Source organism: Danio aesculapii, chromosome 2, assembly GCF_903798145.1.
Source record: "Danio aesculapii chromosome 2, fDanAes4.1, whole genome shotgun sequence".
Lineage (NCBI taxonomy): Eukaryota > Metazoa > Chordata > Actinopteri > Cypriniformes > Danionidae > Danio > Danio aesculapii.
The window spans coordinates 41905287-41928701 of NC_079436.1; the positions used below are offsets into that span (position 1 = coordinate 41905287).

A 23415-nucleotide genomic window follows, 5' to 3' on the forward strand; every position below is an offset into this window, starting at 1 on the left:
TTGAAATGTACAATTGTAATTGCATTGTAAATACGTTATTTCCACCTCTGAGCAGCATTTAACTTTGAGCAAAGACTCATCCTGGGTGATTTAATGTCACATTTGCAGCATAAGTCTGGAATGATACAGTATAATACACAGGACCTGAGAAGAGACGATGTCAACCATCCGAGGACTTTGAAGACAACACATACACTTAATACACAAATACACTTTATTGAACATCTAGACATAGACATCACCTATATACTATATAACTGCAGGTTACCCATGTTTATGAAATAACTCTGTTAAATAACTGTTAAAAGCTATTAGTAATTAGTTACTAGTTAAAGTTACTAGTAACGGATAAGTTATGTTAAATAATAACCTTAACCTTTTTGATTTGGCTTGTAATGCAAAAATGGGCACTTTTTGTAAAGCTGCTTTAAAATAATACTTATTGGGAAAGCGCTAAACAAATAAATTTGAATTGAATATTATACCAGCATTCTTCGAAATCTCTTAAAATGCGATCCACAGGAGTTCGTGCCAATTTGGAATAACGTAAGTAGGATTTTCATCTTCAGTTTAATTTGAATGCGTGTTTGTCTCTGTTGGCTAGTGTGACTTTGAACAAGTTTAAATGTCTAAAATGCATCTGATCATAATCTAAACATGCAAAAAATTCCTCAGAGATTTTCATTTTTCCTTCAGAGCAGCGCCCTCTCGCCCTCTCTCTCTCTTTTCTTCTGTCTGAGCTGTAGGCGTGGTGCTTCGCGCATGTCAGTGTTTTAGGGTGAGCGGACAGACTTGATCTGCACCGCTATCCGCATTCTCCGTGCTTTAGGTAAGTGTTGTTTTCCCCTTTATTTCTCAATCTCGCTGCTTTTGTCTGTTTTGTGTAGTTGCTGTACAGATTCGGCGCTAAAGAATGTTTTGAGAAGAAACCGGATGTTAGTCGCGCATTACGGTTAAGCACAATTACTTTCTATGTCATCGTTATGCATCGAGGTTGTATATTTAATAATAGGTTAAAATGTCTTATACCATATATAAACTCACCGCTCGACATGTGTGTGTGTATTTGTGTTTCGCGTCTCTCGTAATGGAGCCGTGCAACAAATTAGTCGAGGAGCGTCTGAACACAGAATTAAGAGCATCAAACTAACGAGGTCACCGGGTTTCCTGTAAATACACTTTATATATATATATATATATATATATAATATATATATATATATATATATATATATATATATATATATATATATATATATATTCGTCCAAGTATATATTTAGCTGATATGATATCCTTCCAAAATCAATAGTTTTATCATTATTGTTATTTTAATGTTATTTATGATAATGCACTATTTATGAAAGATTTCGTTTTATTCATAAAAAGTACACAAAATATTAAGTATCTCACAATGGAACATATTTAAAGATTAATTAACAATAAACAATCAAATAATTCTTAGAAAGTCATAAAAACGTCTAAATAAAACATAATACACTTATTGTATCCTCAATCATTAATAATATGCTCAAACTGTTTCTGCAGCCTGCTTATAGGAAAATATGTATTTTCTCCTCAATCATTTGATATAAATTACAATCACATAAAGAAGTAATATTAAATAATTAAGAACATAAGAATGAAGGAAAGCCATCAAAATACATATTTTCTTTTGTTCATGTTTGTATTGAGAGCTCCTCTGTGTTGTTGGTGTGTTTCTGTGCATGTGTGTATGTGGTTTTGTGGTTGGCATACATTTCCGTATTGAGTTTTGGTGTTGCAGCCTTCTTCCTGCTTCTCTATTTCTTGTTTTTCTGTATTTGCAGTTTTTATTTATACTAAAAGTGCTTTTCATAATGTTTTGCTCATTTAATTTTAGCTCAGAGAGATTACAGGAAATAAGGGGGTTTGGGGGACTTTCAAACACAAACAAAAAGTGCAAAGCAGAGGAGAGTCATGTGATCACTCTGGGAAAAGATCTTTGAGAAAACAAATGAGTTGCATTGTGTGTGTGTGTGTGTGTGAGAGAGAGAGAGAGAGAGAGAGAGAGAGAGAGAGAGAGAGGGTATGTGTGTAATCCCTCTTTCTTTGCCGTTGGTCTCAGCTTCTCTAGCAGATACAACCACACACACACACATTTCATGACACTGTGAGCAGCCAATCAGATTGTCCTTCAGACAGGAAGTGGTTAACAGGAAGTACAGTAGATCTCCTCCTACTTTGCCAGCATCATCCCCATCTGGATCATCATGGCTCCCCAATCCCCCTCCCCATCCCACTCCTTCAGTCCTGACAGAGACCCCTCCTCATTTTACACTCCTGCTACTACCGAATGGATAAATATTAATAGGAATGCAAGCTAAGAAGAAAAAAACAAAAACAAAAGATCTTTCCTCTGATTTGACCTATTTTCTTTAGATATCCTTCACACAAATGAATGCCTGTAATTTAGTTTCTAAATTAGTGTCTAACTGAGTGTCTAATTGCTAATTATATACAGTTACTTTATATATATATATGGCTATGGAACGAAACTGCTGGAATTATTAGGTATAGGTTTGAGTAAAATGTTTGGTTTAGAACGACATTATCACTGACTATATTTAAATCACTCTTAAAAATGTACCTGTTTATTTTGGCTTTTTAATATTAATATTATAACAGTTTTGCCGATTGCTTTATTTTTAAATGTATTCTGTTGTCTTTATGTTTTACTCCATCTTATGTACAGCATTTTGGTCAGTCTTGATCCTGTTTTTAAATGTGCTTTATAAATAAATAAAGGGTTGGTATGGTGGCTCAGTGGTTAGCAGTGGTTAGGAAAAAAGGTCCCGGGTGCGAGTCTTGGCTGGGTCAGTTGGCATTTCTGTGTGGAGTTTGCATGTTCTCTCCATGTTGCCGTGGGTTTCCTCCGGGTGCTCCGGTTTCCCCCACAGTCCAAAGACATGCGCTATAGGTGAATTAAATAAACTAAATTGTCCGTAGTGTATGTGTGTATATGGATGTTTTCCAGTACTGGGCTGCAGCCGGAAGAGCATCCATTGTGTAAAACATATGCTGGATAAATTGGCGGTTCATTCCATTGTGGCGACCCCTGATAAGTAGAGGGATTAAGCCGAAGGAGAAGGAATGAATGAATGAAATAGATTGAACTTGAACTTGTAATATTAACATATGTTAATATGTAATTATTTGTTTTATCCTATGAAAGTGGGATGATATTCCTTCCTATTTAAAAAAATATATATTTATGCATATATTTTATATTCATATGTGTTTATTACTTTTATTTATTGTTTTCCCACCATATTTTTTGGTTGCATTTTAATTTCTGTGATCGAGAATTAGGATTATTTCACCAAATATTGCTTTTTTCTTATCTGAAGTTAAAACAGTGGCACAGTGTTGTCTAAAAACATTAAATATAAACATATCTGGAAGCATAAAACTTAAAAAATAAATCAATAAATATACACAGACTTATAAATAAAACTTTTAAACTTTATAAATATTCTAAACCTTAAAAGTAAAATTAAAAAATAAATCAAAACTACAGTAATAAATATACATTAAAATAAAACATGATAATAAACATGATGCGGTGCATTGAATTAAGAAATCAATATGAAAATGTAAAAAGTATAATAATAATAACATTAATAACTATAATGTTTTAGAAATTAGAGGACTTTAATATAAATAATTGTTTTTTAATTGGCTTTACACAAAAAAGATCCAGATGTAAAACCAGTATAACAGTAAAACTAAAACATTCAAAATATATTATAAATAAATAAATACTATATTGTTTAATTTGTTAACATTACTTAACTATTTTAGTTAACATAAACTAACAATGAAAATGCACAAAATTTCATTTTAACATTCACAAAATTAATGTAAAACAATTTTAAATGTAGCACAAATTAAAATTTTGATTTGTGTTTGTCAACATGCAACAAAGCAACGTCGACTAACACGAACCACTGTATTTTTTCCAAACACTTAAATGTTGTGAAATTATGGCTCATTTGAGATCATATTAGCTAATGCATATCTAATGCAGGTGACATGGTGGCTCAATGGTTAGCACTGTCGCCTCACAGCAAGAAGGTCGCTGGTTTGAGTCCTGGATCAGTTGGCATTTCTGTGTGGAGGGCATCCGCTACATAAAACATGTGCTGGATAGGTTGGCGGTTCATTCCGCTTTGGTGACTCCAGATGAATAAAGAGACTAAGCTGAAGGAAAATTAATAAATGAAGGAATATCTAATGCAAACAAACAAGTATTATCAAAACTCATTTTACATGAGCAAAAAAGATGTACGAGCGTTTGAATGATTGCATACTCTCCATTTATCTGAGCAAAATGTTATTGTGTGTCTTGCAGGTTTGGCAGCAGTGTGAGAGCTATGGCTTTCTTCTTTAAAGGAGCGGTTACAAGTATGTGCGCCCTCATATCACATCCCTCTCTCATTCTTTCTCTATCTTACACATTCTTAGATAAGACTCTACAGTAATGCTTGTACTTTTCGTAACAGGTTCTCCAGTTAAGACCAGGAGGCAGGAGGCTGAATACATTTGTCACAGGTACAGACATGCTGATGAACAGCGCATGATATTTTTAGAACTTCCTCCTAGTTATTTTCTCTAAGTTTTGTATAATATATAGAGTTAAAGTTCTTCTGAATTTCTATTTCTTTTAAAAATATTTCCCAAGTGATGTTTAACAGAGCAAGACATTTTTCTTAAAAATTTTGCTTAAAGGGGCTAATAATTTTGACCTTAAAATGGTTTTTAAAAAAATTTAAAACTGCTTTTATTCTAGCAGAAATAAAACAAATAAGACTTTCTATAGAAGAAAAAAATATCAGACATACTGTGAAAATTTCCGTGCTCTGTTAAATATCATTTGGGAAATATTAAAAAAAGGAAACAAAATTCAAAGGTGGGCTAAAAATTCTGACTTCAATTGAATATGACATTTTTACAGCAAAGTGTCCAATTTTAATTCACTAATCAGGGAAAGAATAATAATAAACAATTACCCACTTCTCAATTCCTCATGAGAATAACAGAGCAATATTTCTCTTTACATGATCTTCCATTTATACAAAAGCTAATTACAGAAGGGGGAGCAGACATAATATTTATATATAGACATGGAATAGGCAAGTTTTTTTTTTTTTAACAGAAATGCATTATGTTGAAAACGAGTTATACTCAATCCATTTGGACAAAAAGCCGACATACATATATTATACATACATACATACATACATACATACATACATACATACATACATACATACATACATATATATATATATAATATATAATCGCTCATGAAATTGTGTCCATAATAAGTATATTTCTAACAATGTTAAATAAAAGAAAGGTACATTATGTTGAAAAAATGTATATACAACTAGTTTTCTTGTTTTGAAACATTAAAATATGTGGTTAAGAAATAACTACGTTTGATTTTTTGCTGTTGTGTCAAGCAAAAAAAACATCTTGGCCATTAGAAAAAATCTTTAGTGTTTAGCTCTATAAAAGTCTAAAATTTCATTCATGATGGACTTAAAAGGGTCCTCAAAGTCTTAAATTTGACTTGATGAAACCTGCAAAAAACCTGCTGTAAAACATTATGTACTGTCAACATGACAAAGATAAAAGAAATCAGTTATTAAAACTGTAATTTTTAGAAGTGTGTTGAAAAAATCTTTCTGTTAGACAGAAATTTGTGCAAGGAAATATACAGGAGGGCTAATAATTCTGACTTCAATTGTATATGTTTACTGTACATCTTGTTTGTTCATCTATAAAAATGCGCCTGTTTCACTCTTTCAGCTTGGACTCCTCCCACTTCTCTGACTCCTCCTTCGAGTGTTTCTCTACCAATCCGCTGACAGGCTCAGTGTGTGCATGTCGCAGAAGTCCCCGCCTATTAGCCAATGGTTATTATGTTCTGACGGAGGACAGTTTCAACACTGATGACGAGGGAAACGTTACTCTGACTCCCTCACACACCAGCGTCTCATACAAGGAGAATCTTGTCCGGTGAGCTTCATGACACATTGAGTTTGTTGTTATGTGTGTTACGCAGAGAGAATGGATTTACTTGATTTAAGGCTAAATATTTATAAAGAGGCTGTATTAGAATTCACAAATCCTTCTTATGACAGTAGAGAATCTTTTTTTTTTGCATGAAACATTGACGAAAACACTCTTTCCTCTATATGCACCAGACACTTTCTTATAAACACTCTGAAAAACAAGGTAACACTTGATTTTGATGGTCCGTTTGAGTATTAGTAGACTGTCTGCTTAATATCTGTGGATACTGCTCCTTCAACAGACTTTTAACTGACTAGAAGAACTTTTGTAAGTACATGTCAACTTACACTAACCCTAACCCCAACCCCAACCTAACAGTCTACTTATAATCTAATGAGAATTAATTGGCAAGTAGATGCAATGTAACTTAAATTCCACAAACGGGACCATCTGAATAAAGTGTGACCAAAAATAAAGTTACAAAAATATGGAATAATTTTCACCTTTTTTTCATAAACTACATTATATTGTGTAATTGCAGATTAGCTATGACTTGACAGCTATAATATTAACAATTATGATTGTAATGTATTAATGCACACTTTTTGTAAAACTGCTTTGGAACAATTAACATTACCGCAGAGAATGGCTTTTATATATTATTTTGAACATTGTATACACTTTTGTCACAGAGTTTATATGCAAGATAATATCTCATTTTTAAAACATTTTATTCATGTCTGTTAATAAAAAAATACACACACTGAAATTTACCACAATCACATTTTTGTTTAAAAAAAAAAACTATTTTAACTGCCACAGCTTTTATTATGACAAAATGCAGTAAATATATCTGTTATTATGCCTATGTATGGTAATATTTGACATTTAAATTATTTGTACATGTCTAATAATAGGGAAAGGCACACATAACTGAAAGGCACATACATTTTTTTTATAATATTCTTTTCTGGATTTTCACCTTTAATAGATAGGGCAGTACAGGGTATTGACAGGAAAGTAGAGAAAGAGGAAGGATTGGCTTAGGACCATGAGGTGGTATTCGCAGTTGTAACCACTACGCCATTGACACCAACAAAAGCCACATACTTTTTTTAAACTTTGAAAGTTTAATCATTTTTTAAAACTTTATAATTAAACCTGCAAAAATATTTCAGTTTTTTCTGAACTGATTCAAAACTCAATGAATCAAAAAGTGTTTTTTATGGTGTTTTTTGGTGCAATTTTCATAGAAACTAAAAGTTTTTTTTTATAAACTAATGCCTACCTAATAACACATTTAAAGGGACAGTTCACCTAAAATGATAATTACCTCATCATTTATCCTCCCTCGTGGGGTTTTAAACATTTATGAAGAAAGTCTGTTAAACCAAAAGAAGACATTTTGAAGTATGCTGGTTGATGCAATACCATTGATCGACATCCACAGTAGGAACAAAAGTGACTACAGAAGTCATCTAAATCTAGAAGTTCATCTAAATATCTTCTTTTGTGTTCAACAGAAGAAACTCAAATAGGTTTTGAGTGAGTAAATTAGTGCTTTGAGTTGAAAAAAGCACATTAGAAAATAAAATGCATTATTTATTTATTATTAAATGATGGCAAAATTCATATTTTTTGGTGAACTGTCCCTTTAAGGGTGATAAAAGTGTCTCTAGCGGTTGAGCAGCATCTTCATATCAAATAACACCTTTTTGTTTGTGTGTGTTAGCATATTTAGACGAAAGCGGCGAGCAAAAAGATCACTGGCCAGCCTTCTGAGTGACATGAGCCAGTCGTGCCAATCCTGGCTGGAAGGAAGTGTTTTTAGAAGATCTGGGCCAATCACACACATCCAGTCTTCATGGGAGGAGTTTTACCACAGTTATGAGAAAGAAACACCCATCAGCTTCACCTATGGTTAGTTTCATAGTTCAAAACAACTTGTTTAAAATACTGGTAACACTTTACAAAAAGGTTGTATTAGTTAATGCATTTATTAACATGAACAAACAACGAACAATGCATTTAATACAGTATTTGTTCATATTAGTTAAAGAAAATACAGTTGTTTCATCGATAACTCACGATGCATTAGCTTATGTTAACAAGCATGCATTTGGATCTATGCATTAGTGAATGTTAAACTATGATTAATAAATGCTGTACTTGTATTGCTCATAATTAGTTCATGTTAGTAAATACTTCAACTAATGAAGCCTTATTGTAGTGTGACCAAAATAGTTGTTTAATTTTGTAAACATCTGTTTTTCTTGAAAGATCCTATAGATCCTGTTTCCTCGCCTGATAAACTGCCTCCTCAGACTCAGCTTGAGGAGGAGGAGCCTCAGTGTGATTCATGCTCCACCCACGAACAGTTCAGCCAATCAGTGAGCGGCCTCCTGGATGTCCCGCCTCCATCTGTGTGCCACCTCGATAGTTACGGCTCATCCAGCAAAACTTCATCAGGTGAGAAAAAACCCTTGCTTGTTGTGAGATTTGAATGAACATGGAAATGATTATTAATTTTGATTGTGTTTCAGAAAATGTGCTCATGAAAGTCCTTCTCCTCATCCTCACTCTGTGCCTCTGCATCGCCATCTCATCCGGGTAATAAAAAGTTTGTGTGTGTGTGGGTGGTTTTAGTATTTGTGATGTTGTGGGGGTCAAATGTCCCCAGAAGTATAGCAATACAAGTAATTAAAAAAAAAAGATTTATAGTGAAGTATTTTAAAAATGTAGAACTGCAGAATGTTTCCTGAGAGGGTTGGGTTTAATAGTAGGGATAAAATTGAGGGATAAAATCTACAGTCTGTACTATGTGTCTATGGGAAGTCCCCATAAAACATGAAACCCCAATGTGTGTGAACATTTATTTTGTTTGTAAGTGGGTGGAGCTTTACCTCACATAGGTTAATGATGTCATAATGTGCACAGGTGGCTGCTGGGAGGTGTTTCTGCAGCCATGGCATTTGTGGTTCTGCTCTCTTCAATTTGTGAGTAAAGAAATCAAGTTAAATAGCCAGCTCAGTCAAATTTATACTTCTGTAGTCAGACATATTCTTGATTAAAAAATATATAGTGATGATTTAAAAAAAAAGTTTATTCATACAGTTCATAATCACTTCATTTCGTAATTTTTGGAGGGTAAAATACGTGAAAGTCATTGCCTCTGTTTTCTCAGGTGTGTCTAAACATGGTTCTTCAGTGCGCTGGAGGAGAGCAAAGACTGAGGTGAGAATCTGATTACAGATTAAAGGCTTTTTTCACAGCAAACAAAACTATATTAGCCTTCACACCATAGAATGAGAACATAATGGCTCGTTTCCACTGACTGGTACAGGCCAGTACGGGTCACCTTTATCAGGCTTGCGTTTCCACTACCAAAGGTATCCTTTTGGTGGATGTGGTGTATGACAGAAAGTTTCAGTCGACGTCATTTTCGCTCGAGGAAATGTCTACAATAAAGCTGTAGGGGTCGCTCACATATCATATGAGAAGCACTTCTCACAAAACAGACGCTTTACCCACATAAACACTTCTGTAGAAATGTTTATTACTAACTTTTCAATGAACATGAGTTGATTATAACTGCAGATCAATGACAGTGCAAAATAGCCTACTGTAACGTCTGTAATTATATTAAATAAATAAATAAATGCAACATACTGTATATGAACACATACAGACCCTTACAGTCTCGGATATGTTACCAACTACAGAAGAACTACACACAGCATACATTTAGTCTTTATTTAGGTTCAAAAACAACACAAAATATAGCCTACAGTCAGTGCAAACCTCTCATCTGTGTCTGTAATCTTCAGCAGCACATGTAGCCTCTGTTAGATAACAATTCCATCATTCTGAGTTCATAATAGTCCAAAAGGTGATAATAACAATAATAGTTAAACAAGGCATTTTGTTCATGTTTACTGAAAAATAATGTGCGCTTTTTTTCCGGCTTCTCCTTTGTTTTTTCCGCGCTTCACTCTCGCGTTTGTCAGTGTCTGACAGGATCGGGTTTCAAAAGCATCAAGCGCAGGTTATTATCATCAGCTCAAGAAGTTTGTTATTTCAGATATAGACACGCTGCGAGCGCAAGCAAGAGCTAAACCGCTCGCACTCCAGACTGGCTCGTAAAAACTACAGGGCACAGGGTGAATCTGCTCTTCTTTTTGGCTTTGTGGCTGTTCATCAAGATGACGACAAGGTTTGTTTGAGCCCGGGTGGACCATGGCTTGTTATATGTATATATCATTCTGCTGTAATCTCTCGGCTGTGTATTTTAAACATGGCGGGTTTTTTGTTTTCATTCTGGCTTGTTGCATATGTGAATGATGTATCTCTGTAAACCAATAGCGTGTGTTCGGTAAAAGTGTTCGGTACCCTTTTGGAAGGGTGCCTGAAAAGTGGTACGGTACGGTTCGGTTCGGTTCGGTACGTCTTTTGACAGTGGAAACGGCCATAAAAGCATACCGAACCGAACCGTACCATACCACTCAGTGGAAACGGGCCGTAAGTATGTGTGCTGATGATTTGGCAACCCAGGCTCATTGGAAATACACAACTCTGGCTATGTTTCTGCAAAACCACAGAATGTACTGCTACATACTTATTGTCGCAGTTTGATTTGATTTGATTTCTGTATTTCAAACAGAATATCATACAATTCCTCAAACTAAATATATTACATCATAATCAAAACAAGTATTTTCTTATGCACATACACTTTAAATAATCAATAAATTTAGTCGGTTAGAAATGGAGCTGGAATAAGCTTATTTCATCGCAGTTCCTTGGTGAAATGAACATTAGGAAGAAAACTTTTGGTCTTTATTCTCACAAATTATGATTATGTGGCAGGTTATCGACAAATAAGTCAAATAACCCCAGCAAACACAGAACGTTTTCTTAACATCTCCATATGGTCATTTGTACAAGTGCTGTGAAACATAGTTAGACAAAAAATCGATTGATTTTTTTTTTTGTTATCATTTGGTTACATTAAATGGATCGCTCAACCAGAAATAAAAAAATACTCACTATTTACTTTCCCCCAAGTAGTTTCAAACATTTGTTAGTTTCTTTCTTCTGTTGAACACAAAAGAAGATATTTTGGAAAATGTTAAAAACCTGTAAGCCAATGGTCTCAAACTTAATTCCTGGAGGGCCACAGCTCTGCACAGTTTAGCTCCAACCACCTCTTAAGCTGCGGTCACACTTGACATTTCTTCCCATAGACTCCCATTCATACGCACGCGAATGCGTCAGACCGGAAACGCGGTCTCATGCGTTAAGTTTCGCAGGTTGCTGCGGTGCAAAGTTCAAGCTTGGTGAACTCTGACCTGTGAAATCGCATCATTTGACTGCGTGAGACCAATCTAGGATGAAAACACGACCTCTCTGGGCAAAATGTAAAACATGGAGCAATCGCTCGCTTTTTTAAATGTCTAATAAGCTTGTTTAATCCCGCCCCTTTTCGCAGCGCCGCACGATAGAATTTCGCACACACAAAGCCCGGTGTGACCGTAGCTTAATTCACACCTGCTTAATAGTCTATAGTAGTCTTGAACACCTTGATTAGTTGGATCAGCTGTGTTTGATTAGGGTTGGAGCAAAACTGTGCAGAGCTGCGGCCCTCCAGGAATCCAGTTTGAGACGTATGCTGTTAAAATTGGCTACCGTAGTAGGAAAAACAACAATATGGAAGTCAATGGTTAGTAGTTTTTATAATTTTTTTAAATATCTTCTTTTATGTTCAACAGACAAAAGAAACTTTTCAGTTTTGGGTGAACTATGCATTTAAGTGTGCTTTGTTGTTGGTAAACATGACAAACAGCGCCATCTTGTGGACGCTTCATAAAAAGTGTATATAAATATACCAGGTTTTGCAGAAACACAACCAGTCATGTATTTCCTGACACTTCAAATACTGGAGCGCTTTAAATCAATGTTAGATTTTAATTGGTTGTCAATGCTCAAAATCTGAATGGCATCCATTTTGTGTCTCTGCTTCAGGACATCACCTCCAGGAATGAGTGAGGAGGAACAAACGCACACAAACATACTGTGTACATACATACTGTGCACACAAGATACATCTGTGTGAAATCTGACCTAAGGAGACCGGAGGACGTGAGTGTGTGTGGACACACATCCTGCATCAGCATTAAATATTAGTCCAGGTTTTGTAGGACTGTTTTCACTGATCAGCTAAAGAGTTCTGATTGTAATGATTATAGAATTATTAAGTAAAACAGGATTAGTGATGGCGAATAACTGTCACAGGAGAAAATTGACATGATAAATTAAGCATACTTTTATCCAAAAAACAAAATGGATGAACATATAAGTGCTGAACTATTAGTGAAAGTTTAAGAAATGGAGGATTTTTCCTAAACAAATAATGAAGGATTCTCTGGGAGTCGGTGGAGATGCCCTGCAGGACAGAACGTAGCAAATGTGTCAGTCGTGTTTGTAAATCCCTCAACTTGGCTTGGTTGGGCTCTTTAATGAAACTTTAGTGTATGACATTACTCGTCTATAAAAGGTTTTGCTGCAACAGCCTGTTTAATATAATAGCTTTGCAGAAAATTTGTACATTTTGAGACATGGAAGCAAAAGAAGTGCCAGCTTAGCTTTGTGCATTTGTGAAGTGCCTTTGTTATACAAAACAGGAGACTCATTTCCATTAGCCAGGGTTAAAGACACATCTGTGTGACTCGAGAGGGCTCAAAAGTTAAGCACACAGTGCTGCTAATTAGTCATGGGCTGATAACCATGTTTAAGGTATACTGCGGTTTGGAAAAGTCAAGGTTTTAAATCCGTCAAATTTTTCTGCTTTACTGTTCCTAAGGTATGCATAAGATTTTTTATTTAAATTTTTTGTAGTTTTTTAGGACAGCAGTATCTTCAGCAGAAAAGATCTCCAAAGATGCTGTTTAAATCGTAAAGAAATCAGGGTTTTTGAAACTAATGAAGACAGCAGAAGTCAACGATTTGTTTGAATTATTTAGCCTGACATGTTTACTGCTCCAAAATACTTTAAATGTTTCTCAAATTAAAATATATTGTGTACAAAGGGGGAAAAGGTTTTGTTTTTTACCCAGACATTAAAAAAAGAATATATTTTAGAGCAGTAATCACAATACAGTGAAACCATGATATTTATATCCAAGGTTATCATATCGTCAGAATCTTATACCGGCCCATGTCTACTGCTACTATATAGGAGCGCAATAATTAGATTTATTGTTAAAAAAATATTGCACTTACTGTAAAGCTCTTTAACAGGGAACTTCTCTAGGTTAAGAGCATTAAACCCTATCTGCAGGGAGTTAGTGTTGCCAAAGGAGAACATGTTCTGGATTTACTGTTTAATATTTGTGTAATTTTGTCATATTATACTAGGATGCAGCTCTCACAGAACATTAAGAGTAAACTGTGAGTAGAAAGCGGTGTCTGTAAAATGCGTTGTATCCTCTGGAGGGAATGGCTCCGTTCTGAAACGGTGGAGATTTTAAAGGCAGCTCAGTTTTGAAGAGAACAAAGACATTTTGTCAGAAAACAAAAGCAAAGTAAAGGATATTATGAAGTTAAAAGTGGGAATATTTAAACCGTAACATTTATGCCTACATATCTGAAGGCAGACATGTTTGAAACCAAGCCAAGGTGAAAAAGTCAATCATTTAAATGCATTTATCATGTGTTTGTATGAATTGCATTGTCTTTAGTGTTTATTATGTGGCCAGAGGCAATGAAATATTCAAGTTCAGGACTGAATGATTATTGCTCTAAAAATAGTCAATATTTACTGTAAAGTGTTTTGAAAGACAGTTAAATTAATAGTTATTCAGGGCCAAGCACAGTTCAATTCCTAAAAAAATGTCTGAAAGCTTCATTTATTACCAAATTTATTACTGACCATTTATTATAAACAATATCATTCTATTTTTGGACCAAGAATGTCCAGTCAGATTTCTATAGTGTTTTTGTAGCTGTGCCCGGTCCTGTAACTGCTGCTTGCAGCTATATTTATAGTAATAATTACTATTGTTATCATGTGTGGGAGATGAGCAGTTAATCTAATATATCCAAACATAGACAGGATTGTCTTTTAAAGACAAAACAGAGAACAAAAGATGTGTATTTTTTATTTATTGTTGTCTTGCAAATTAGATGATTCAAATATCACTGGGTACAGGGTTAAAAGCCAAGAAGATTATAATATGATGACTTTAAATCATTGATTAAGAGCTTATGATTGGCTGTAGTTTCACGCCAATAAGTACAAAAGTGCATATTTCCAGTTGTTGTAGCAGCAAGTTTATATTTCACTGGTCTCATGTGTTCACTTATAGTAATCCTTTAATGAAAAGGGTTTTAAATGTTGACTATCACCCTGCCTTTAAGCTTTGATTACTACAGCGATCACGTTACTGTATTTAACGATCACAACAAAACTAAAGATTACTGTAAAAATTGAAATCTTTAGTTACTGTTATGTTTATTATTCCACTGCATGTAAAAGTGAAATGTGAAAATGATGTGTTCATATACACACTGTAAATATCATCTTAAAGGAAACGCATTTATAAAATTTGCACAAAAAATAATTAGCCATGCTAGAAAGTAGCAGGGATTGGCCATAAAACGTATGTGTTTTTTTTTTAAGATTATTAGTTTTACAGTGTCATTTTTTTTTTGTATTAATTATCCATTTTCATCAATAAAGTTTTTTTTATATATAAATGAGTTTTATTATTTCTTGAATTCTTCAAAACTTCACACAGTTACAGGGTTATTATTTGACTTAACTAATGCATTTCTGTTTATCCAGATATTCTTTAAAGAGAGCCCCTATTATGGTTGAAATTACGGGAGTTTTCCAGGATTAAATAACAAAACGGGAGGGTGGCGGGAGTCTGAAATACGGGAAACTCCTGGAAAAAACGGGAGTGTTGGTAGGTTTGCTCACACATACACTATGCACTCTGACTACTTCAATATTGTTGATAAGCCGTGCTGGGCATTTCACTCTGTCACGCTGAATGCTTTCGACCAATCGCAACAGACTCATCGGTCCAATCAGCACAGATTTGCTTCGCGCTAAGGAGGGGTTTGGGAACAAATGAATTGCTGAATGATTCATATGGGAGTCGCTGGGATAATTAGGTAAAATAAATGCATATCATAAGACAATGAAAGTGTTTTTTGACCTTGCATGGGTATCAGCCTGTCGTTGGAGACCCTTAAAACCGAAATATGACCCTTTTAATGTTTAATAGGGGCTCTTTAATGTTGTTGGTTTTAAATGGATCGAAATCACTGTAATTGACATTTTTGGTAATTAATGATGTTAATGGGTGACACTGTGGCGCATAGTGCTGTCGCCTCACAGCAAGAAGGTTGCTGGTTCGAGCCCCGGCTGGGTCAGTTGGCTTTCCCCCACAGTCCAAAGACATGTGCTGTAGGTAAATTGAGTAAGCTAAACAGTCTGTAGTGTATGTGTGTATGTCCTGGTCCTCCAGATTGGCGGTTGAGGGTTGGGCTAACAACCCACCTCATAAAAAACTAGATGCTAGGAAACACCGATATGGTGCGGCTAAGCCTCAATTTCGATATAGATGAGCCTTGGAGTAAGAAAGGTTGTTTATATTATTTTTTTTATTATTAATACTAACATACTAACTTGCTTCCTTCATTTTTTTTAGTTGAATCAAATAAACTTGTAATCTTAATTTCACAATCAGTCAAACTGACTTAAGATATTAAATTAAACTTCGTGTAACTTTAAAAATAATTAAGTTAAAGTATTAAAACAACATGTGTTGTCATGACCTTTTGTCATATCATATTTTACAGTAAATGAATCGTAGTTTTGCATAGATTTTCCAGCTCACAAAACAAATAGTTTTATTGGAAAATTGCTTTTATTAATTTTGAAACAATGTCCTTCATAATAACATCAAATAAGGGACAAAATGTCCATCATTTTGGTATTTGATTGTAGATCTGCACTGCGAGGATCTCTGCTTGTGATTTAAGGATGATAGAAAAATATTAATAAAAACAAAAGTCATTTTCATTATTAAAAAAGAAAATAAGAAAGCCAGTGTTTGCACTTACTCTTGTGTTTAGGCAGAATCATCAACTTTACAATAGCCTGAAATCAAGAGCACATACAAAACCAATTCAGTTTCATTAAAAACAAGGAGCTAAACATTTAATAGTTTTGAAAGAATAAAGTTAAAGGGAAAGTTCCCCCACAAATATAAAGTCTGTCATTCACTCCGCATTTTAATAAACCTGTCTGAGTTTCTTCTGCTGAACACAAAAGAAGATATTTTGAAGAATGTTGGGAACCAGAAAGCTGGCCACTGACTAAAGTATTTTTTCCTCAACGTTTTGGTTATCAGCGTCCTTCAAAGTATCTCCTTTCTAGCGCAACAACAAACCTCTCACATGCTCAGAACACCTTAAAGAGATAGTACACACACAAAAAATTTTTAAAAACCTGTCATAATTTACTTCTTTCAAACATTGATGAGTTTCTTTCTTTTGTTGAACACAAAAGAAGGTATTTTGAAATATGTTGCTAACCCAAAACTATTGACTTCCATAGGATTTTATTTTTCCTACAATGGAAATCGACTGTTTTTCTTCAAAATATCATCTTTTGTGTTCAAGAGATGAAAGAACCACTTGAGGGTGAGTAAATAGTCAGTAAATGTTAATTTTAGGGTGCACTATCCCTTTCAGTGTTAATATATGAGGACATATTTTGGGTGAACCATCTTTTCAGTGAAATCTGTCAGACACGAACCATTTTTCAGCGGTGCCCTCCACATATCTTCCATTAACAAACACTCCGTTTTTGACTTAAATTCCTGTATCACTTCTTCTGTTGTTTTTTCATCACGAGCTGCAATGGAAGAAAGACAGACATTCATTATTGTGTAACTGAATAAGGTGGTCAATACACATTGAATATACACAACGCACGTCGTGATTTTGCCAAGTACAATGCGATCCTGGATTAACATCTATGTTATCATTTTTGTTGGAAAATGTAATCCATACTTATTCCCTACCCCTAAACCCAACCATAACTGTACATTATTCCCAAAATTAGAGGGGAATATTAGTTGGATAACAATCATGTAGAAGTACATAACCCTTACCGTAAGCCTAATCTTAACATAAACTGTAAACATATCCCTTAATTCTGATTGGCTGATTGGAATAGATGTTATTCCAGGAACATCTCCTACTTGCTGAAATCAGGTTAGGGATAAACAACATTAAAGACTATACTTAAAGGTTTCATTGTTGTTTCCATGTTTAATTGCTTTGTCCATGGAGATACTTACAAAATAGAAACGTACTAATTTCCTCATCTTCCCCCACATAGAGCATGATGATGCATGTAGGGCAGTTTATGTACTTGCCATCCCAAATCACAGCAATAGTATCGAAATCTACTCATACAGTCAAACATGAAAAAAAGAAATAAATTATTTCATGAGACATTTAAAAGCTAAATGACATCGAGAAAGAAAAATGCTTGATATGAATCGTTTATATAATGCAAAACATTAATAATCAATGCGGAATCATTCCCTGCATCCTAATGTAATCACCTCTGTATTATATACACTGTAAAAAAATATCTGTTAATTAACAGTTTCCATTTTACATTTTCCCTATAGAGTTAAACAGTTTTAGCATTTTTGAATTCATTCTTTAGCTTAGCATAAATCATTGAAATGGATTAGACCATTAGCATCTCGCCAAAAAAAAAAAAGTTTGATTTAAATAATTTTCATATGTAAAGCTGGACTCTTCTTATGTTACATCATGCATAAAGACTGACAGAAAATGAAATGTTGCTATTTTCTAGGCTGAAATGGTTAGGGACTACACTCACCGGCCACCTTATTAGGTACACCTGTCCAACCGCTCTTTAACGCAAATTTCTAATCAGCCAATCACATGGCAGCAACTCAATGCATTTAGGCATGTAGACATGGTCAAGACGATCTGCTGCAGTTCAAACCGAGCATCAGAATGGGGAAGACAGGGGATTGAAATGACTTTGAATGTGGCATGGATGTTGGTGCCAGACGGGCTGGTCTGAGTATTTCAGAAACTGCTGATCTACTGGGATTTTCACGCACAGCCATCTCTAGGATTTACAGAGAATGGTCAGAAAAAGAGAAAATATTCAGTGAGCGGCAGTTCTGTATGCGCAAATGCCTTGTTGATGCCAGAGATCAGAGGAGAATGGCCATACTGGTTCAAGATTATAGAAAGACAACTTTTTTGGCGCACTTTTGGCCCATTAGTACCAACTGAGCATCGTGTCAATGCCACAGCCTACCTGAGTATTGTTGCTGACCATGTCCATCCCTTTATGACTATAGTGTACCCATCTTCTGATGGCTACTTCCAGCAGGATAACGCACCATGTCAAAAAGTGCCAATCATCTTAGACTGGGGGCTACTTGTAAGGTGTACCTAATAAAGTGGCCAGTTACTTTATATTCTCATTCCGGCGAAATCATCAAGTAACGTTCCTTCAATGGCTGTAGCCATGCGCAATGATATTACACAGTTACTTTGCTTGGGACTATTTTCAAGCACCGCATAATATCATTGTGTCTGCTTCAGCCTTTGCTACGAAAGCAAAGTTCCTTGATCATTATGCCAGAATGAGAGAAAATAATGACCAAAAAAGCAACTTTTTATTTTCTTTCAGTCTTAGTACATGAAGTAACCACAGAAGAGTCAAGTTTTTTTCCAAACTTTCTTTTTTGACATTTCTGGGCGATGCTACTGGTCTAATCCATTTCAAAGATCTATGCCAAGCTAAAAGTGAACTCAACTGTTTAGCTTTAGGGGACATTTAAAATTAGCCAAAAAAGTGCAGCGTTTCTTACCTTCTCTAAACAGGAAAGGGCTTGTCGCAGGGAATGCATAGTAGTTCGTAACATTTTTTAGACATGCATCTCCACTGTGAAGTCACAAACAATATGAATTTTATACCTAAAGCATCACTCTCATAGTATACAATAGAAGAGTTCTTGTGTGTGCCTGTGTGCAGTGTTCTCCACTCACATGCGCATGGTTTCAGTGACCTTCAGGGTGGAGTCAGGGTTTTTCTGGATCTGAAGAACAATGCTGTCTGTGGTCTGGAGAGTCTTCAGATCATCTTCATCCCACACAGATGCTGCCACAAAATACCAAGTGCCTGTATACTGTACACAAGTATTTAAATATATAAATATGTATTAAGAAATACTGGAAATACAAAATGTATTCAATAATAGCCATATATTGCATAAAATTTTATCTAATCCAAGAATGTACGAGTTATCGTCAGAAAATGACAATAGATTGATATTAAATATTTCATGTTTGCTTAAATATCAGGGGGAAATTACACCTAATATACAGAAAACAATGCATATTTTACGTTTACATATATACATGCATATTTTCGCCAGCATTTAAGGTCTGAAAGCATTTTTACAGACAATTGACCAGAACAACAAATGTTTTCATTTGTTGTGACTAAAGAAATGAGTGTTTTCCACCAAATATTCAATTCAATTCATCTTTATAACACTTTAACAATGTAGATTGTGTCAAAGCAGCTTCACATAGTAGATTATAGTGACATGAAACAGTGTGAGTCCAGTTTTCAGAGTTTAAGTTCAGTTTAGTTCAGTTCATTGTGGTTTAATATTCACTGTTGAGTGTCCAAACACTGAAGAGTAATCCTTCGATGCGCAGCTCTACAAGTCCTAAACCATGCAAGCCAGTGGCAACAGCAGTAAGGAAAAAACTTCACCAGTTGATGGAAGTGAAGGAAAAAAAAGCCTCTGAAAAAAGCCTCAAGAGAAACCAGGCTCAGTTGGGCAAATATATAATGTGTTGTATAAAAATGAAAATAAACATGTCTGAAAACACAGCACTTTTTTGGTATTTTGACCAATTGTCACCCAAAAATCTGAATTCTGCCATCATTTGCTTAACTTGTTTGAGTTTCATTTGATATTTTGATATAAAAGATATTTTAAAGAATGTCAATAACCTGTAGCCATTGACATCAAAATAGGAAAAGCAAATACTATGGAAATCAATGGTTACAGGTTTCCAACATAATTCAAAATATCTTCTTTTGTGTTCAACAAAAAATGAAAAAATAAAAAAACCTCAAACTGGTTTGAAACGAGTAAATAATTGCAAAATGGGTGAACTTACCTTTTAATTATAAAACAAAGTCCTCTGTATAGTTTACAAACAAAACAAAAAGTATTTTTACACAATTCTTTTACTTTAAAATGGAACTCAGACTTTTCATTCAGCCTTTTAATTTTTGCACATCATATACATTCAAAATAGAGAAGGAAAAAAAAGATATTTTGAAGAATGTTGGTAACCTGTAGCCATTGACTTCCATATAGGAAAAACAAATAATATGGAAGTCAATGGTTACAGGCTTCCAACATTCTTCAAAATATCTTCTTTTGTGTTCAACAAAAAACAGGGAAAAAACTCAAACTAGTTTGGAACAAGAGTAAATAATAGCAGAATATACATTTTGGGTGATCTATACCTTTAATGAATAAAAAAAATGTCCAAAAATGTACACAATTCTTTTACTTTAAAATGTAACTTAACACTTTTCAGTTTTTTGCACATCATATATATTCAATATAGGGAGGAGAAAAAAGATAATTTGAAGAATGTCTGTAACTTGTGGCCATTGACATCAAAAACAAATACTATGGAAGTCAATGGTTACAGATTTCCAACATTTTTCAAAATATCTTCTTTTGTGTTTAAAAAAACTTAAACAAAACTGGTTTGGAACAAGAGTAAATAATGGCAGAATAAGAAAGTTTGGGTGAAGTATCCCTTTATTAATAAAAAAATGTGCTCAGTATAGTTTACAGACAAAACAAAAAGTGTTTTTACACAATTCTTTTATTTTAAAATGTAATTCAGAATTTTTGCACATCATATCTAATCAATAGAGAGAAGAAGAAAAAGATATTTTGAAAAAAATGTATGTCATAGCCATTGATGTCCATATAGGAAAATCCAATACTGTAAAAGTCAATGGTTACAGGTTTCCAACATTCTTCAAAATATCTTCTGTGTTCAACAAAAAATGAAAAAAAAATAAATAAATAAAACTGATTTGGAACAAGAGTAAATAAATGTAGATTATTAATTTTTGGGTAAACTATTCTTTTAATAATGAAAAAATGTCCTCATTATAGTTTACAGACAAAACAAAAAGTATTTTTACACAATTCTTTTATTTTTAAAATTTAACTCAGACTTTTCAATTTTTGCACATCATATCTATTCAGTATAGAGAAAAGTGTGAAGTGTAAGAATAAAGAATTTTACTTTAAAACCTCTTACCTCATCAGTATTAATAACAGAGGTGGAGAGAGGAGCTGGAGGAAGACACGGGACCAAGACCTGCAACCCAACATAAAACAGGCCCATTACTGAGCTGACAAGACTCAATAATGTGGTTGCAGTCATGACTGCGACACACAAGTGCTGATGTCTTCTGACTGACACACAGACTGACTGACTGGGATGTTTTAAAACAGTGCTGGAGGGGACTTTCACCCTGATTTGTTAGCCTTTTTCTGCTTGTTTACTTGATTACTGTAACAGTGTGTTTGTCAGGACAATGTGCAAGTATACACCCCAACATACATGTCCTTGTCCTGGGGCACTCTCTCTCTGCCCACGCACCAAATACATAACCATTTAAATGAAAAACATTAGTGCTTGTATTTCATAAATAATCTAGATGGCTAGGAAAAAAATATTCTGAAAAGCATGGAAATGAAAACGTTCTCTTCCTTAACAGCACAAAAGAGTGAAAGTATAAGGCAGTGAAGACACATTAGTCCTAATATATTTTTCTATTTAATGTTTGTTGTGACCTTTGGAGTGGGATTGACTTTCACTGCTATCTTCAGTGCCAGACGCTTTTCATCAAATATTATTTAACAGTTTGTGTAAATATATTTCAGACATATATTTCTGTGATTAAACTATAAATCATTTTGTGAAAAATCCAGCTTGTTCATAAGTTTTTGATAGGTGCATGGTGCATGAAAATGAATAAATAAATAAATAAATAAATAAAACAGTGGTAAAAAAATAGTGAATGCACTGTGAAATGCAGTATACTATTGTTAACAGTACTATTTTTTGTACTTTTTTAGATAGATATGTAGATATACAGATGAAGTCAGAATTATTTGCCCCCCTCTGAACTGTTTTTCTTTTTTAAATATTTCCCAAATGATGTTTAACAGAGCAAGGAACTTTTCACAGAATGTCTGATAATATTTTTTATTCTGGAGAAAGTCTTATTTGTTTTATTTTGGCTAGAATTAAAGCAATTTTTAACTTTTTAAAATTCATTTTAAGGTCAAAATTATTAACCCCTTTAAGCTATATTTTTTTCGATAGTCTACAGAACAAACCATCATTGTACAATAACTTGCCTAATTACCCTAATCTGCCTAGTTAACCTTATTAGCCTAGTTAAGCCTTTAAATGTCACTTTAAGCTGTATAGAAGTGTCTTGAAAAATATCTAGTCAAATATTATTTACTGTCATCATGGCAAAGATAAAATAAATCAGTTATTAGAAATGAGTTAAAACTATGTTGAAATGTTTAGATGTTGTTATGTTTGTTATGTATGTTATGTAACAACTATGTTGTAATGTTTAGAAATGTGTTAAAAAAATCTTCTCTTCGTTAAACAGAAAATGGGGAAAAAAATAAACAGGGCTAAAAATTCAGGGGGGTTAATAATTCGGACTGCTGAGTTTTGATTGTGTGTGTATATATATATATATATATATATTGTTAACATGTAAGGCTTTAAAGCAAAGGAAGACCATGGAAATATTACGGGGAAAGCTGTTTATGTGTGTATTTAAAAGGAATAAATAAAATAAAACTATTTAAGAAAAAGGTGAAATTTTGTTTAAAATTGAATTAATATGCACATTAATTTCAAATTTTGTTATATAATATAGAAATAAAATATATTTAACTACTGAACTAAATCATTATTATAATTAGGTTTTATTTATTTATTAACTGCAAAACGTTCAGTGACATTTTCTCAATATTAGAAGAGAGAGCCTGATATTGCAGCAGATTGTTTTTCCTCATGTTGTTCTGTCCTCAGCGAATTGTATGTTATCAAGCTCACTGAACACTATTTGATAAGCAGTTCGATCCAAGTTACAAAATATTTCGTCTTATTTTGTTGTGTAGCTGTGTACCTGCTTT

The 23415-nt window shown here is 34.0% G+C and overlaps 2 protein-coding genes across 3 annotated transcripts; one reads left to right on the plus strand and one right to left on the minus strand.

Moving 5' to 3' along the window:
- The first annotated feature begins 725 nt into the window (after positions 1–725).
- On the plus strand, positions 726–14639 carry tmem71 (transmembrane protein 71). Its single transcript, XM_056479606.1, has 10 exons — positions 726–829; positions 4392–4444; positions 4543–4591; positions 5855–6064; positions 7794–7981; positions 8342–8530; positions 8605–8671; positions 8999–9057; positions 9246–9295; positions 12083–14639. The coding sequence occupies exons 2-10, from the start codon at positions 4414–4416 to the stop codon at positions 12104–12106; spliced, it is 867 nt and encodes a 288-aa protein (XP_056335581.1). The 5' UTR covers positions 726–829; positions 4392–4413; the 3' UTR covers positions 12107–14639.
- A 1338-nt stretch (positions 14640–15977) lies between these two features.
- apom (apolipoprotein M) lies at positions 15978–21688 on the minus strand. 2 transcript variants are annotated; one of them, XM_056479630.1, is made up of 7 exons: positions 21506–21688; positions 19184–19323; positions 19006–19079; positions 17437–17544; positions 16890–16988; positions 16193–16229; positions 15978–16095 (listed from the first exon to the last, which is right to left on the minus strand). In XM_056479630.1, the coding sequence occupies exons 1-6, from the start codon at positions 21629–21631 to the stop codon at positions 16201–16203; spliced, it is 576 nt and encodes a 191-aa protein (XP_056335605.1). In that variant the 5' UTR covers positions 21632–21688; the 3' UTR covers positions 15978–16095; positions 16193–16200. The 2 variants fall into 2 exon arrangements, with proteins under 2 accessions (XP_056335605.1, XP_056335613.1); XM_056479638.1 differs by having other exon boundaries at positions 15978–16098.
- Positions 21689–23415: the final 1727 nt, after the last annotated feature.